The sequence below is a fragment of the Sus scrofa genome, chromosome 8 (genome assembly GCF_054392235.1).
Source record: "Sus scrofa isolate SSC_HxYL_T2T_F1_AM1 chromosome 8, Sscrofa_HxYL_maternal_Yorkshire_Landrace_v2.0, whole genome shotgun sequence".
Lineage (NCBI taxonomy): Eukaryota > Metazoa > Chordata > Mammalia > Artiodactyla > Suidae > Sus > Sus scrofa.
Window position 1 is genome coordinate 39,991,177 of NC_139390.1, and position 17,401 is coordinate 40,008,577.

The window sequence follows — 17,401 nt, forward strand, 5'->3', positions numbered from 1 at the left end:
TCAGGCATATATTGCATTTTTTTTTTTTTTTTTTTTTTGGGCTGGGCTCACAGCATGTAGAACTTCCAGAGCCAGTTCTGGAACCTGCGAAACAGCAGCAACCTAAGCCGCTGCAGTGACAATGCCAGATCCTTAACCCACTGCACCACAAGAGAATTTCTGTGCATATTTTACTTTTAAGCAACTAATAATTCCCTTCTTATACAAACAGCTCCAAAGAATACAAAAATTGAAACTCATTCTAATTGATTTTACCAAATTACTATAACCTTTGTTTTAAAACCAGACAATGTCAGCACAATATAGAAAAATTGTAAGCTAATCTCAGCTACAAACATAAATGCAAAATGACTAAATAAAACATCAGTAACCTAAATGCATCAGTAAGTGTGTGTGTGTGTGTGTGTGTGTGTGTGTGTGTGTGTGTGTGTATTTATGTCTGTGTATAGGAAGAAGTTAAACTTATCCCAGGAATACAATAATGATTATTTAACATTAAAAAAATATATAAATACAATTCACCACATTAACAGATTAAGGAAGAAAAACCACATATATACATTTATCTAAAAAATTCATAATCAGTATTAAGTAAAATTTAATACTCCTGCATGATAAAAACAGCAATAACAACTAAGCAAAATACAATTAGGACAGAACTTTCCTAGCATGATTAAAAACAAAACAATATATAAAAGACTATACTTTCAGGGATTATAATATTTAATTGCAAAATTTTAGAACATTTTCTTTAAAGTCAGGAATAAGATGAAAATTTCTATCGTCATTGGTCTCTGTTGAGTGGGGTTCTAGTATGCCTGGTCAGGATACTACTACTACTTTAAAAAATAAAGTGAGGAGTTCCTGTCATGGCGCAGTGGTTAACGAATCTGAGTAGGAACCATGAAGTTGCGGGTTCGATCCCTGGACCTGCTCAGTGGGTCAGGGATCCGGCATTGCTGTGAGCTGCGGTGTAGGTCGCAGATGCGGCTCAGATTCTGCGTTGCTGTGGCTGTGGTGTAGGCCAGCGGCTACAGCTCCCATTGGACCCCTGGCCTGGGAACCTCCATATGCCACAGGAGCAGCACTGGGAAAGGCAAAAAGACAAAAAAAGTAATAATAATAATGAAATAAATAAATAAATAATAAAGTGGTATCAAGTGCAGAAAGGAAGAAACAAAACTGCCATTATTCATAGGTAATATTACTGCCTGCAGAGGAAATACAGGAAAATCAATGAACCACAGCAAGAAATAGGAAAACAAACCAAAACACAAAATGCAAGGTTGTTGGACATATGATCACCAGTCAGAAATCAAAAGAATTCTGATACATCAGCAATAAACAATTAGAAAATTCAAGTTATAAATGGTATTATAATCACTAAAATACCCATAAAAAAACAGTAAATTTATTTTATAGAGAAAAGCATAAAACTGGATATATTAATTTTAACACTGTGGTACTAATTCTGTGATGGATAAACTGGCCATTGAGACTAGAAACTGAGATACAAATCTATTTTTTTTTTTTTTTTTTTTTTTTGTCTTTTTGTCTTTTTGTTGATGTTGTTGCTATTTCTTGGGCCGCTCCTGCAGCATATGGAGGTTCCCAGGCTAGGGGTTGAATCGGAGCTGGAGCCATGGGCCTACGCCAGAGCCACAGCAACGCGGGATCCGGGCTGCGTCTGCAACCTACACCACAGCTCACGGCAAGGCCGGATCATTAACCCACTGAGCAAGGGCAGGGACAGAACCCGCAACCTCATGGTTCCTAGTCGGATTCGTTAACCACTGCGCCACGACGGGAACTCCACAAATCTATTTTTATATGAGATCTTAGTGTATCATATATCATTGAGAAGAGGATGATTATCTTTTGGTTCCAAATAACAGAAAACCAACTAAAATGTCTTAAGCAAGGAGTGGAAGAATCATCTCACAAAACAAGATATTTTGAAGTAAGACTCAAAAGTCATCATTAAGGATTTAGGTTTCATCCATCTTTCTCAGGATCTCAGTGAGTCTCCTTCATTATCACAAAATGCTCAAAGTGTCACAAACATACATCAAGAACAAGGAGGTTGTTTCTTCATTATATATTTTTCTACATGGGCAAAAGAAAATCTTTCCTAGAAGCACTTCCAGCAAACTTTCATTTGCCTCTCTTGGGCTAGAACTGCCAAAACAAGCATTAGATGGGAAAATAATAATATAGTCTGAGACCAGTAAGGATTTGCCTTAATTATATGGAAGATTAGTCACTGAAACAAAATTGGTGTTCCACCAACATGAAAAAGAGGGAAATGAGAGTTAGATAATTACAATGGAATTTGTCATAAATGCTATGGAGAGAAGAGGCTATCTATATAGAAGAAAAGAAAATGAGGTCCTAATAATATCATAAATAAAGATACATTCCAGGTGGATTAAAATTCAAATGTCAAAAACAAAAGTTAATTTTAGTAGAAAAATACCGAACAATGTACTTAGAAATTAGGGGTAGAAAAATATTCCCGATATAAAACATAAATAAGGATAAACCATAAAGGATAATACTCATTTAACTAGAGTATATCGAACATAAAATTTCTGTACAAAAAATTTACAGGAATTGAATTTAAAAGCCAAACACAGGAGTTCCCATCGTGGCGCAGTGGTTAACGAATCCAACTAGGAACCATGAGGTTGAGGGTTCGATCCCTGCCCTTGCTCAGTGGGTTAACGATCCGGCGTTACTGTGAGCTGTGGTGTAGGTCGCAGATGTGGCTTGGATCCCGCGTTGCTGTGGCTCTGGCATAGGCTGGCGGCTACAGCTCCGATTCGACCCCTAGCCTGGGAACCTCCATATGCCGTGGGAGCAGCCCAAGAAAAGGCAAAAAGACAAAAAAAAAAAAAAAAAAAAATGCCAACCACAGTCTGGGAGAAATATCTGCATTTGTAAAATAGTTTTTTTCTGTTATCCAATAGATAAGTAAGTATAAGAATGAGTAATTGATAGAAGAGGAAAACTGAATAGCCAATAAATACTATAAAAGGTACTCGGCCCCATCAGTCGGAGAAATGTACATTTATACAATGAGATAGCACTGACTCATTATTAAAAATGTTTAAGCTTGACAATACTGAGTGCTGGGCACCATGCTGGGAATCAAACCATTCCTAGCAGAAAGGTCCACTAGTTCACCTTCTTTGGTAATCAACTTGGTGATATTTAGAAAGCTCAACAAAACGCATGGTCAACAAAGTAACAATCCTTCCCAAGGTATATGCCCTAGAGACACTCTTTCACATGTGGCCCAGAAGACATGTTCCAGGATATCCATCTCATTCTTTCTAATCACACACACGCACACACACACCACCCTAATTATACATCAATAAGGACTGGATAAATAAATTGTTGAATATTCATAGAATTCAATAGTATAGTTTAAAGGAATGAACTAGATCTATACATATCAACTTGGATTATCTTAAAAAGAAAATGTTGAGAGGGGAAAGCAGATTGTTTAGGGATATTTATAATGTGATATCACTTCTATAAAAAGTAAAACCCATAACACGATACTCTGTATTATTTATGGAAAATAAATACTTAATAAAAATATGGAAACAAGAAATCAAGCTTGTGATTACCCCGGGGAAAAGAAAAAGGAGAATCAGAGCAGGAAAAGTCTATAGTACCAGAGGTGCTCAACTTTATCTCTAGTCTTATTTCTTTAACAAATAAGGATATAAAATAAATAAACATTAAGAAACTAGATTATATTGAATCTAGGTGTAAGGTCCATAAATATCTGTCATATCACTTTATATTTTGAAATAATTTATAATTTCTTGGGAGGCACGACCTCAACAGGTAGAAGTTCCTGGGCCAGGGACTGAATCTGTGCCACAGCAGCAACCTGAACCACAGCAGTGACAATGCCAGGTCCTTAACCACTGTGCCACTGTGCCACAAGGGGATTCCTGTAATTTTTTAAAATACACCTTTTTTTTAAGTTTCCTATGAAAAGCATCAATAGTTGAAAGGTCCTACCCCACAAACATTCTTCATAAAGACTACAGAGTTTGCCTCCCTTCATGTACTACTAAGCATTATTTTAAGCCACTTGCTGTATATGTTGTTTAAGGATTAGAGACTAGTGAGTGTCAGAAGAAACATAAATAGCAGTTATATTCTAAAGGAAAAGTAGCAAGGATTGAATAAAGAGGCCATGAAGATCAAGAAAGTCAGAAAGAGAAGACAGATACCATATGATATCACTTATAACTGGAGTCTAATATACAGCAAAAATGAACATTTCCACAGAAAAGAAAATCATAGACTTGGAGAATAGACTTGTGGCCACCCCGGGGAGAGAGGGAGGGAGTGGGAGGGATCCGGAGCTTGGGGTTAACGGATGCAAACTATTGCTCTTGGAATGGATTGACAATGAGATCCTGCTGTGTAGCATTGAGAACTATGTCTAGATACTTACACTGCAACACAACAATGGGAGGAAAAAGCATGTATACATGTATGTGTAACTTGGTCCCCATGCTGTACAGCGGAAAAATAAATAAATAAATAAATAAATGAAAGATCCAAAGAGCATAAAACTGAAAAGAGGTTTTCAAAGTTTAGTTCAATGCTCAAAAAAAGTATTGAATGAGAAGCCAAAGATATCACTGTCTAAATAAATAAATAAGAGCAAGGATGGAAAAAGCTACTACTCAAATTTTAAATTGGGGGAACTTAGAGAATATGATCTAGCAGATATAGGGCATATGTCAGCAATATGATTTATGACTAAGATTATAATAAATATCAAGTTTTCCCATGGAAGTAAAAACTTTAATTATTAATATCCCAAGAAGCTCCCAAAGCAGCATACCTGGAGAAGGAGCCTTTCAAAAGCCAGAAAGTTGTCCCACTTGGCAGTCTGCGGGTGTTTCAGAGTTTGAATGGTGGCCAGCCCAAGCTGGAGGAGCCCACAGTGATTCCCTAGGGCTTTGAGGTTGTTCTTGAAGAGCTGGATATAGGACGTGAGCTGCCCCGGAGTGACTCTCCCTGGAAAAACATACAATTTATCAGCATACCCTCTTCTGGGAGTGGTGAAAATAATGAGAAGAATGTCGTTAACAATACTGCTGCCTTACATCAGCATTGAACTTCAGGGTGAAATCCAATCTTCCTAAGCTATTGTGACTCTTAAAACAACATGATGACAATAGCAAAGTTGAAACTATTAATTGCATTTTGCAAGGAAGAACACAGATGTTATGTGATCCTGCCAAGGCCATATTGCTAGAAGAATTCATTTCACAATTCTGCAATAGCCCATAAATAAGTTCTCAAGTAAAGTCATACAAATAAATATTTGTTGAGCTCAATAAATATTTACCTCTCCAAGTAACCAATCTAAGAGGCAAACAGGCAAGATTTCCAAATGTGTGTGTACATATGTATATAAGGGAAGAGGAAAAATACATTATGACTACAGCTAAAACTTTATCACCCAGTATTAGTGGGTTCATGACAATATTCATGAGCATAAAAATGCTGGCTGTTACACAGAGCAAAAATATATGAAGAACAGGGGTGGCAAAAACACTGGAAGATGAGATATTAGAAGAAAGGGTTTGGTGTGGGTGACATAGCACATTTACTACAATAGTCACCAAGAACAAGAGTGAGATCCCACTTCATGAAAGACTAGAGATTGTACAAAAACAAAACAAAACAAAACAAAACAAAAAAACGAAAACAAAACCTGGAGTTTCCTTTGTGGCTCAGCAGTTAATGAATCGACTAGGATCCATGAGGACAAGGGTTCAATCCCTGGCCTTGCTCAGTGGGTTAAGGATCTGGCAGCGGCCATAAGCTGTGGTGTAGGTCGCAGATGTGGCTTGGATCTGGTGTTGCTGTGGCTGTGGTTTAGGCCGGCAGCTGTAGCTCCCATTCAACCCCTAGCCTGGGAACATCCATATGTCACAAGTGTGGCCCTAAAAAAAAAAAAAAAAAAAAAAAAAAACCACCTGAAGACTCACTCCTTCAGAGCCCTTAAGTCCAACTTTTGCCTATAGCAGTCCTTTCATTTAGTCACTTCCCTCTCCAATGTGTAAAATTTCATTCCTAACACTCCTCAATGCTACGTGCAAAACACCTGAACACCACAGACTCTCCCCAATGGCAAGAGGGCCAAATATGGATACGAGTCAAGTAAATCTTTCCTATACATCTATCTAACCCACAATGTGTTCGTGGTTCGCTCTCCAAGGCCCCAAAAATCCAAGTTAGTTTCATTAATATCTGGCAATGAACCCCCCTCTATTTGTTCAGCAGTTTACCACTACCAGGATAAACTTTTTCCCTTCTGAATTTCATAACCACTCCATGGGGTAGCAAACAAGTCAGAGTTCAGTGTCTGGCACAGTGCTAAACAGCATTCAATTAATGGTTTTGTTAGAGATTACAATACACAAAAGACAAAAGACCTTGTCGCAAGAAAGTTACAAGCCTGCAACACATTCTATCTTTTCATTACATATTTTGAAGGGACTAAGAATTGTGAAGTGCCTTATTACCTATTTATCAGGGTGAGTGTTTAAAGAATAAGAATTGTGGGAATAATAAATAAGCGGGAATTATGAGCAGGAGCCTGAGTCTCACTAGTTTCTTCCGTCCCTCGGTAAAGCATAGTTCATTACTGATTCTCAGGTGGCAAATGGAGTTCCCCTCGTGGCTCAGTGGTTAATGAATCTGACTAGCATTCATGAGGATGCAGGTTTGATCCCTGGCCTTGCTCAGTGGGTTAAGGATCCGGTGTTGCTGTAAGCTGTGGTATAGGTCGCAGATGCGGCTTGGATCCCACATTGCTGTGGCTGTGGTGTAAGCCAGCAGCTGCAGCTCAGCTCCAATTCAACCCCTAGCCTGGGAACCGCCATATACAACCCTAACAAAACAACAACAAAAAAAAGCAAAAACAATCAAGTGGTAAGCTGACCATGTGCTTCTTAAATACTGATAGAGAAGAGGCTCATCAACACTTTCTTTGTTTTGTTTTTTTTTTTTTTTTTGTCTTTATAGAGCCGAACCTGTGGCATATGGAGGTTCCCAGACTAGGGGTTGAATAGGAGCTGTAGCCGCTGGCCTACACGACAGCCACAGCAACTCGGGATCTGAGCCAATTCTGCAACCGACACCACAGCTCACGGCAACGCCAAATCCTTAACCCACTGAGCAAGGGCAGGGATTGAACCCGCAACCTCGTGATTCCTAGTTGGATTTGTTAACCACTGAGCCACGAGGGGAACTCCTACACTTTCTTTGCTTTGTTTATTTGTTTGTCCTAGGGCTGTACCCTAGGCATATGGAAGTTCCCAGGCCAAGGATTGAATCGGAGCTGCAGCTACCAGCCTACACCACAGCCACCGCAACGTGGGATCTGAGGCATATCTGCAAACTACACCACATCTCACAGAATCCCCAGATCCTTAACCCACTGAGCGAGGCCAGGGATTGAACATGCATCCTCTTGGATACTAGTAGGGTTCTTCACCACTGAGCTACAACAGGAACTGCTCTTTGCTTGGTTTTGAGTCAGGTTGATTAAGGCATAATTTACATACAGCAAAATTCACTGTTTTCAGGTTCAGGGTGTTCTCAAAATAGTTCTATGAATTTTGACAAATGCATGTTGTTGGATAAGCACTGTCAACCAAGATATAGAATATTTCCATCACTACAAAAATTTCTCTCTTTATATTAAATTTTCTCTCCTCATCCCCAGCCATTGGCGAATACTTATCTATGCTTATCTGATTTCTGTCCCATAGTTTTGCCTTTCTAGAATATCCTATAAATGGAATCATATGGTACATATCTTTCAGAGTCTGGTTTCTTTCACTTTAGCATAAGGTACTGGAAGTTATTTCATGTTGTTGCTTGTATTAGTAGTTTGCTCCCTTTCCTCACTGAGTAAAAATCTACTGTATGAATGTGCCATGGTTCAGCCATTTATTTATCCACTCACCAGTTAGTGATCATCTAAGTTGTTTCCAATTTTTAGAAATTATGAATAAAGCCTTCACAAACAACTTTGTATGGGTTTTTAATGTGTGTGTCTGTGGATATATGGTTTCATTTTTCTTAAGTAAATTTCTATGGTTGCCAGGTCACATGCTAAGTGTTTGTTTAAATTTATAAGAAACTGGCAAACTAATTTTCAAAGTACGCTGTTCCACCAGCAACAAAAGAGAATTCTATTGTCTCGCATCCTCACTAGCACTTGGTATCATCAGTTATTTTGGTTTTAGCCATTACAATAGCTATCGCACAACATCTCATTACGGGTTTAATATATATTTTTCTAACAACTAGTAATATTGGTCATCATTTCATGTGCTCACTTGCCACCCCATATATTTTTTTGGTGAAGTGTTGGTTCAAATCTTTTGCTCATTTTTATTAGGTTGTTTATTTTCTTATTATCGAAAATTATTGTTGTGAGTGCCATTAACTTTTACCAATCCATTGGTTCAACATATATTTCTGAGCCAGGAGCTGTTCTTACTGCTAAGAATAAACCCATGAACAAATGAGACAAAAATGTGCCCTCATGGCCAACAAATAAAGACGACAAATGATTCCTTGGTGCTCTCCTAATTAATTCAGCCCATCACTTGTCATTCTCTTCTTAAGAGCTGAAGATCTTTTGTGCAAATGATTAACATTTTTATAGAATAACATCTTCTGACACATTACATATTAACATTAAATATATAAAAACAAATTTTCACATGAAATGGATTCAAATCCAACACTGCCATGAGCTCCATTTGTTTATACACTGTAATGCCTGTGATAGCAGTGTGGTCCCTGCACATAGATTTTTGTCCATCAAGAGAGACAATGTGAGTTCCCATTGGGGTGCAGTGGGTTAAGAATCCAGCTAGAGTGACTTGGGTCACTGTGGAGGCACAGTTTTGATCTCTAGCCCAGGATAGTGGGTTAAAGGATCTGGCATTGCAATAGCACAGGTCGCAGTTGTGGCTTGGATTCAATCCCTGGCCCAGGGAAATTCCATGTGCCGTGGGTATGGCCATAAAATTAAAAAAGAGAGAGAGAGAGAGAGAAAAAAGAGAGAGAGAGAGAGAGAGAGAAAGAGAGAGAAAGAGAGAAAGAGAGAAAGAGAGAAAGAGAGAAAGAAAGAAAGAAAGAAAGAAAGAAAGAAAGAAAGAAGAAAAGAAAGAAAGAAAGAAGTTCCCTTTGTAGCTCAGTGGTTAATGAACCCTACTAGTATCCACAAGGATATGGGTTTGATCCCTGGCCTCACCCGGTGGGTTAAGGATCCAGCATTGCTGTGAGCTGTCGTGTAGGACACGGACACAGCTCAGATCCAGCGTTGCTGTGGCTGTGGCATAGGCCAGTAGCTACAGTTCCAATTCAACCCCTACCCTGGGAACCTCCATATGCTGAGGGTGCAGCACTAAAAAGACAAAAGGAAAAAGATAAAAAGAAAAAGAAAAGAGTGAGACAGTCATAAAACAATTATGCAAACAATTACTTAATCATTATTGTGGTAAGTACTGCTAAAACGTCTTGAAAGTGTGAAAGGCTCTCTGTGCTATGTAATTGCCTACCTTTCCAACCCTATCTCCTGGACTGAAGGGGGAGGAATAGAAAGGCTCCAAATACATACAATCCATTCATAACATAACTGTCTTTTAGAGAGATGTCAAGAAATGGAAATCATCAGAGAGAGTCACCAGGTCTATTTAGACTTCAATAGCAATAACCATATGTTCAATTTAAAGATAAGAATGTCTTCAATTCAAAAACATAGTTAAGCTTTTTATCTAGTTAGCATTTTCCTAGCTCAGAGTTGGACTCAATGACTATATTTTCCTAACACCATCTTCCCACAGAAAGCATGTGGTCCAAAGGAACAAATGGATATATTTCATAACAGGAAATGCCAAAAGAATACTACATTGTGATTAGGAATTATTCACCCTTACTCCTCTATTTTGTTCCCTTCTGCATGCCTTTTCCTTATACACACAAGCTACTAACACTTTCTTAAATACGTCATGAGAGCAGGTAGTTTTTTAAACTTCATAATGTGCTAATTGGAATTTATTAAAAGAGTACTTCACATAAATGCTTTAAAATATAGGTTAGGGACATTTTTTAAATATACATTTAATCATAATCTGACATCAAACAAATCAAAAACAACTAACTGGCTACCAAAAATGCTAGAGTGAGACTAACAACTTGAGAAAACGTCTCAGTTCATATCATCTGAAACTGCAAACAACTAGAACCAGGTGTTAAAAAAGTAATAGACAAAACATTTATTCATATCTCACATTAAACCAACAAACAAGCTTGTCAGGCAGATTTACGTGGTGACTTTAAAATGTCAACCCAGAAAGCTTTGCAACACATTTTTAAAATCCATTAAAACAAGGGTTATTTTATATCAAGACTGCATAATATACAGCAACTCTATGAAAGGTGTTGACTTTGAAATTTGAAAAAATGGTTTTAAAGTAAAAAAAAATCTATTAGGCTTTCTTTTTCTTTTTTATAGTTTTTAAGAAAGAGAAATGTACTTCTGATTTCAATTCAGTTAAGGAAAAAAACCCAAAAAGTTATCAACCATTAAATTTATGTATATTTTTAAACTCTTGTTAAAATAGAATTATCTCTTGGGAGAAAGGAGACATATTTGGAAAATAAAATGATTTAATATTTTATTATTATCTGTGATCCTTACAATATTGAATTCAATTGTATTCAAGTGCATTATGAAGACTATTTTCCCATTTAATACATACATTTGATAAACTATAACATTCTGAACCTGTTTTGTGGCTTAGAAAGATATATTTAAAATATCTACAAATATATGATTTTTTGTTGATATTCTTAAGGAGCATTCTGTCAGTGCTAGGTTTGATTTAATCCCCCAAATTGTGTCTTAATGATAGAAAGCAAGCACCATCAGAAATTTTGTCTAAAATAGCATATTTAGCTATTAAATGCTCTATTTTTTTTTTTTTTGTCTTTTTGTCTTTTTGTTGTTGTTGTTGTTGTTGTTGCTATTTCTTGGGCCGCTCCCGCGGCATATGGAGGTTCCCAGGCTAGGGGTTGAATCGGAGCTGTAGCCACCGGCCTACGCCAGAGCCACAGCAACGCGGGATCCGAGCCGCGTCTGCAACCTACACCACAGCTCACGGCAACGCCGGATCCTTAACCCACTGAGCAAGGGCAGGGACTGAACCCGCAACCTCATGGTTCCTAGTTGGATTCGTTAACCACTGAGCCACGACGGGAACTCCTTATTTTTTAAAAACTCTATAAGAAATAATAAATGTCATTGTTTTTCATTTATCATTTATTGTCATGAATACCCAATGTGAGAAATTTGAATAAATAAAGTTATGTTTTAAGACTTGCATTCCCAGAAATCAAATATCAACATTTCACACTAAAGCCAGTCATCAAATCACAAAAGAAGAGAACAAAAGAAGGGGGGTGGGAGAGAAGACCTATGAAAATAAATCCCAAACAATTAACAAAGTGGCAATAAGAACATACATATCAATAATTACCTTAAATGTAAATGAACTAAATGCTCCAACCAAAAGATCCAGACTGGCTGAATGGATACAAAAACAGGACCCACATATATGCTGCCTACAAGAAACTTCAGATCAAGGGACACATGAAAGTGAGGGGATGGAAAGAAATATTCCATGCAAATGGAAATCAAAAGAAAGCCCAGGCAGCAATACTTACATCAGACAAAACAGAATTTAAAATAAACACTGTCACAAAAAACAAAGGACACCACATAATGATCCAAAGATCAATCAAACAGGGTGATATAACAATTGTAAATATCTATGCACCCAGCAAGATGCTCAATATATAAAGTAAATGTTAATATAAATAAAAAGAGATATTTATAGTGACACAATAATAGTGGGGAACTCTAACACCCTACTTACATCAATGGACAGATCATCCAGACAAAAACCAGTAAGGAAACACATTTCCTTGTTGACATTTGACCAGATGTACTTAATTGATATTTATAGTGTATTCCATCCGAAAGCAGCAGAATACACATTCTTTTCAAGAGTCTATGGAATATTCTCCAGGATAGACCACATGATGGGCCACAAAACAAGCCTTGGTAAATTTAAGAAACTGAAATCAAATCAAGCATCTTTTCTGAACACAACTCTATGAGGCTAGAAATCAACTACAAAAATCAAAATTTTGTGGAGGCTAAACAATATGCTACTAAACAACCAATGGATCACTGAAGAAGTCAAAGGGAAATCAAAAAATAACTAGAGACAAATGAAAATTAAAACACAATAATACAAAACCTATGGGACGCAGCAAAAGCAGTTCTAAGGGGAAAGAAACTAGAACCTAAAGCAACTAGAGAAAGATGAAGAAATAAAACCCAAAGTTAGTAGAAGGAAAAAAAATCATAAAGAGCAGAGCAAGAGTTCCTGCCATGGCACAGTGGGATAAGAATATGACTGCAGTGGCGTGGGTTGCTGCAGAGGTGTCGTTTCAATCCCCAGCCTAGTGCAATGGGTTAAAGGATCTGGAATTGCCACAGCTATGGCTTTGATTCAGTCCCTGGAAACTGGAAACCTCCATATGCCAGGGGTGAGGCCATTAAAAAAAAAAAAAAAAAGAGCAGAAATAAATCAAATAAACTAAAAAAAAAATAGAAAAGATTAATGGAACCAAGAGCTGGTTCTTTAAAAATAAATAAATAAATAAATAAGCAAAATGAATGAACCTTTAGCCAGACACAAGAAGAAAAAAAGGGGAGAGGCTCCAAACTAATAAAATTTGAAATGAATAAGGAGGAAATATAAAGGATCATAAGAGACTGCTATGAACAACTATATGCCAATAAAATGAAAAACCTAGAAGAAATGCAAATTCTTGAAAGATATAATCTCCTAAGACTGAATGTGGAAGAAATAGAAAATATGAACAGACCAAGCATCAGTACTGAAATTGAATCTATGACTTAAAAATTGCCAACAAACAAAAGTCCAGGATCAAATGGTAAATTCTACCAAACATTTGGAGAAGAGTTAACACCTATCCTTCTGAAACTATTCTAAAAAAAAACACAGAGAAAGGAACACTTCTGAACTCATTCTATGAGGCCACCATCACCCTGATACAAGAAAAGAAAATTACAGGCCAACATCACTGACGAACACAGATGCCAAAATCCTCAACAAAATACTAGCAAACTAAACTCAACAATACATTGAAAAAAATCATATACCATGATCAAGTAGAATTTATCCCAAGGATACAAGGATTTTTCAACATCTACAAATCAATCAGTGTGATACAACACATTAACAAATTGAAGAATAAAAATCATACAGTTACCTCAATTCGTGGAGAAAAATCTTTTGATAAAATTCAACACCTATTTATGATAAAACTCCCCAGAAAGTGGCACAGAGGGAACCTACTACATAATGAAGTCCATATATGACAAATCCACAGCTAACACCATACTCAATGGTGAAAAGCTGACAGCATTTCCTCTAAGATCAGGAATAAGACGAGACATTCTTGTCACTTTTATTCAACATAGTTTTGGAGGTCCTAGCCACAGCAATCAGAGAAGAAAAGTAATAAGAGAAGAAAAAGAAATAAAAGGAATCTGAATTGGAAAAGAAATGAAACTGTCACTGTATGCAGATGACATGACATCATACATAGAAAATTTGAAAGACCCTACCAGAAAACTACTAGCATTCATCATGAATTTGGTCAAGTTGCAGAATACAAAATTAATATACAGAAATCCACTGCATTTCTATACACTAATAACGAAATATCAGAAAGAGAAATTAAAGAAACAATCCCATTTACCACTGCATCAAAAAGAATACCTAGGAATAAACCTACCTAAGGCAAAAGTCCATATTCTGATAACTATAAGACGCTGATGAAAGAAATTGAAGATGACACAAACAGACGGAAAGTTATACCACATTCTTGGATTGGAAGAATCAATATTGTTAAAATGATCATACCACCCAAGGCAATCCACAGATTCAATGCAATCCCTATCAAATTACCTATGACATTTTTCACAGAACTAAAACAAAAAAAAAAACTTAAATGTGTACAGAAACACAAAAGATCCTGAATAGCTAAAACAAACTTGGAAAAGAAGAACAGACCTGAAGGAATTAGACTTCCTGATTTCAGACTATACCAAAAAGCCATAGTAATCAAAACAGGACGGGACTGCCACAAAACAATCCAAGGAATAGGCTTAAAAGCCCAGAAATCAAACTACACACTTATGATCAATTAATCTATGACAAAGGTGGCAAGAATATGCAATTGAGAAAAGACAGTCTCTTCAATAAGTGGTACTGGGGAAACTAGACAGCTACATGTAGGAGAATGAAATTAAAACATTCTTTTTTAACATCACACACAAAATAAATTCAAAATGGATTAAAGACCTAAATGTAAGCCCAGGTACTATAAAACTCTTAAAGTAAAACATAAGTAGAATAATCTTTGGCATAAATCACAGCAATATTTCATGGGATCCATCTCCTAGCATAATGGAAATAAAAACAAAAATAAACAAATGGGACCTAATTAAACTTAAGTGCTTTTGCACAGCAAAGGAAACCATAAACAAAATGAAAAGACAACTTAGAGCCTGGGAGAAAAGGGGGCAGATGACCTAAATAGCCACTTCTCTAAAGAAGACATGTAGATGGCCAAAAGGCATATGAAAGATGCTTGACACTGCTAATTATTAGAGAAATGAAAATCAGAACCACAATGAGATATCACTTCACACTATTCAGAATGGCCACCATTTAAAAGTCTACAAATAATAAATACTGGAGAGGGTGTGGAGAAAAAGGAACCCTCCTACACTGTTGGTGGGAATGTAAATTAGTGCAGACACTATGGAGAACAGTCTGGGAGGTTCCTTAAAAAAAACTAAAGGTAGAGTTTTTAATCACACGATCTAGCAATCCCACTCCTGGGCATACATCCTGACAAACCTCTAACTCTAAAAGATACACACACTCCAGTGTTCATAGCAGCACTACTTACAACAGCCAGGACACGGAAGCAACCTAAATGTCTATCGGCAGAAGATTGGATAAAGGAGACATGGTATATATACACAATGGAATACTACCCAGCTATTTTTTAAAAAAAATGAAATAATACCATTTGTAGCAACACAGAGGGACCTAGAGATTATCATACTAAGCGAAGTAAGTCAGACAGAGAAAGGGAAGTATATGTCATCACTTACACAAGGAATCTAAAAAAATGATATAAATGAACATATTTGCAAAACAAAAATAGACTTCACAGACATAGAAAGCAACCTTATGGCTGCCAAAGGGGATAGCAGGGTGGTAGGAGGGAAAGATAAATTAGAAGTTTGGGATTAACACATACACACTACTATATATATAACATAAACAACAAGGACCTACTGTACAGCACAGAGAATTATATTTAATATTGTGTAATAACCCATAGTGGAAAAGAATCTGAAAAAGAATATATATATTTGAATCACTTTGCTATACACTTGAAACTAACACAACATTGTAAATTAACTATACTTCAATTTTTTAAAAGTCAGCATTTCATTGGTCTGCTTTTTAATCATTTTTCCAATATAATAAAGGCAAAGCACATTAAAATATTTAAATATAATATGTTCTGTTAAAACTGGTTTATTAGCTCACACACAATTGGCAAACAGAAATAATTTCAATATTACACAAAAAAATCGCATCAGTTCATTTGTCATTTTTTTCTAATTATTTTAACATTTCATGTCACTAAATAAGAGCAGCTGAACACAAAATAAACAAGCATAGCTAAACACTGCAAACCACGAGAGGAACGAGCATCACGTCCAGCACCCACGTAGCCCTAGTTGTCCAAGCTCTTGGCTCTGCGTGGCCACGTGCCATCTTAGAAGTGCTTCCTGTTCGGTTCTCCCTGATCTTTAGTGCATTTTGCCTTTGCCTCCATAAGCAAACAGCCTCAGCTCCTCTTTACATCCCCTTCCAGTGAGCTACCTTCAACTCTTTTGTTCACTTCAAGTCCCATATATGCTGTAACATTTCTTTATGTATAGGAATTTTGGCATGTCTTTTAGACCGTGCTAGCATTTTTATCAAGATATTAATTGTTTCTGTTAGTGTTCTAATTATAAACTTCTATGGAGTTTTGAATAGGCTTCTGCTAATGATATTGTTTTAACATGAGCCCTGGTAACTAGTACATGATTTTGCAAAATAAGTTTTCCAGGAATGCATATAAATTTAGGCAACAACCTTCATACTATTATAAAGACAAAGATGGCAACTCTACTCAAATTAAACTCTTGGTTGGCAGGCAGCACTATTAGAGAAAATTTCCAATGGTAACTCAACAGTTGACATAAGAGAGCCAGAACCTTATGTGCAAAAGATGGTTTTGGAGTTTTGTAAATAATGTATAAAAGGTTCAAAGGGTAGACTGAGCACATAGGTTTACATCCTTTTCTCATTTCATCAGAAAGACAAAAAGGAATAAAAAAAGAAAGGAACACACGACAACAAAGAGATCGTGACATGGTCCATAAGCAGACAGAAGATTTCAAACACTTTCCTCCCCATCTGCTGGTTATCTTTACAACTTACATTACATACTAAAACTGTCTTTTTTGTTCTGTTAACTACAGATGGTATCCTATGACTTTTTGTCTTCCAAGCAGAGAATATTAGCTCCCCTTCCCCTCCTTCTACCTCTTATTTCCCCCTTTCATCTTTCAAATCATCTGCACTTTTATTTGCACCTGGTCAAGATTGATAGCATTTACATTTTGTGTTGTAACCATAATTTAGTGTTATGTGCTTTTTCCATAGTTTGACTCAAAAAATTCAAAATCAGTCAAGAGTGTATGCATGATTATGAACTATATAACTATTAATGGAGAGCCAAAGTACATGCTTTGATTACATCTTCTTATGTATACAATACACTTCGGTCCTAGAATGCTTGATGGGCTTTTTCAGGGGGATGTGGCAGGGAGCATTCTCTGCCTTAAAGCTTTAACATTTCCTACCTAATTTCAAATACACTGTCTTATCTATGAAGTCCATGTTTTTGCTTTTTTATTGAAGTCTAGTTGACCCATGGGGTGTTTTTTTTTTCCTTTTTTTTTCTCCCTAAATACTTTACTACCAAACTCCATTCTCCAACTCCATCAAGGGCAATTTGTTCTCTAGGCCTTTCAGCATAGCCAGCAGCCTGGAACACCTTTTATTGTGCTCTTCTGTTGGAACACTGTTTCTTT

The 17,401-nt window shown here is 36.7% G+C and overlaps 1 protein-coding gene across 7 annotated transcripts in view; it reads right to left on the reverse strand.

Annotated features, from left to right (window-relative positions):
- Positions 1-17,401, reverse strand: part of SCFD2 (sec1 family domain containing 2) — a 430,084-nt gene that overhangs the window by 342,078 nt on the left and 70,605 nt on the right. For all 7 annotated transcript variants that reach the window (XR_014812421.1, XR_014812420.1, XR_014812419.1 and 4 more), the window contains exon 4: positions 4,880-5,055. Coding sequence is in view for 4 of the 7 variants with exons in the window: in XM_003482381.5 (XP_003482429.3) it covers positions 4,880-5,055 (176 nt within the window). In the remaining 3 variants the exon portion in view is untranslated. The remainder of the gene's footprint in view (positions 1-4,879; positions 5,056-17,401) is intronic.